This window comes from Sciurus vulgaris (genome assembly GCF_902686455.1).
Source record: "Sciurus vulgaris genome assembly, chromosome: 1".
Lineage (NCBI taxonomy): Eukaryota > Metazoa > Chordata > Mammalia > Rodentia > Sciuridae > Sciurus > Sciurus vulgaris.
In genome coordinates, this window is record NC_136461.1 from 35,621,731 (window position 1) to 35,622,735 (window position 1,005).

General features: G+C 49.6%; 1 protein-coding gene across 1 annotated transcript; it reads right to left on the reverse strand.

The window, feature by feature from the left end:
- Positions 1–226: 226 nt before the first annotated feature.
- P3R3URF (PIK3R3 upstream open reading frame) lies at positions 227–1,005 on the reverse strand (the record flags this gene model as incomplete). The annotated part of the gene is made up of 2 exons (XM_079116755.1): positions 227–300; positions 774–1,005. 2 exons carry the CDS (start codon positions 1,003–1,005, stop codon positions 257–259), a joined length of 276 nt encoding a protein of 91 aa, XP_078972881.1. The 3' UTR covers positions 227–256.

The window sequence follows — 1,005 nt, forward strand, 5'->3', positions numbered from 1 at the left end:
TCAAAAGCCGAGGCCAATGATATTTGTGTGTTGCTGACCTTGTCCTGTCCTTCTGCCGTCTGTGATTCCTGCTGTTATCACTGAAGCCTGCCCCTGGGAGTATTCAGCCCCAACCCTGCCCTCATACCCTACATAGTTGGTTGGAAACCCCTAAGTACGAAATAAGGCAGTTTGAGCAGAACGATTTTATTTGTGGTTCACCATCCACAGCCCCTAGGAGATGTAGGTCCAGAGTAAGCCAAGCTTCTGGGCATTTCTAAATGATCAGAAAGCTCCCAGGTTGACAGAGGTGTCTGAGAACTGAGGAGAGGAAGGAGAGGGAAGGAAAGTTAGCATTTTTGGAAGCTCCATTGGCCCTTGGATTCACCCACCTCCCCAAGCCCTCTGCTTCCAGCCATTCCATTCTCCACTAAAGCTCTTAATAACTGGGACCACGCCTGTAATCCCAGCAACTCAGGAAGCTAAAACAGGAAGTTCAAGTCCAGCCTCGGCAATTTAGCGAGACTTTGTCTCAAAATAAATAAAAAGGGTTGGAGATGTAACTCAGTGATAAAGTGCCTCTGGGTTCAATCCCCACTACTGAAGAAACAAATTTTTTGTTAATAAAAGCTCTCAACATTTAAGTTTGTTGCCTTCAAGATACCACCATACCTTTGGGATGATATTTCACAATTTGTCCCTTAGAGAGCCTAAACAGGACCAGGTGGGGAAAAACCAGTGGCCCTGTTTTTCAAACCCCCCACCCTGAGTCACAACCCTACTTCTCTGCTAACCTTGAGGTGAGAGGATCCACACACTGGTGGTAGCAGTGTGGGTGTTGCTGATTTCTGTGGTCATGGTGGCAAGATTGGTGGCAGCTGGGCCTTGAGGTTTCTGCCGGTACCTTCTGCGGCTACACTTGAACATACTGGGAATCCGGGGACGGGGCCAACCTATACCTGGCCTACGGTAGGGGGAACTCAGGCCCCGGGCCCGAGGGGCACGGACAAGCTGAGAAGGCCCCAT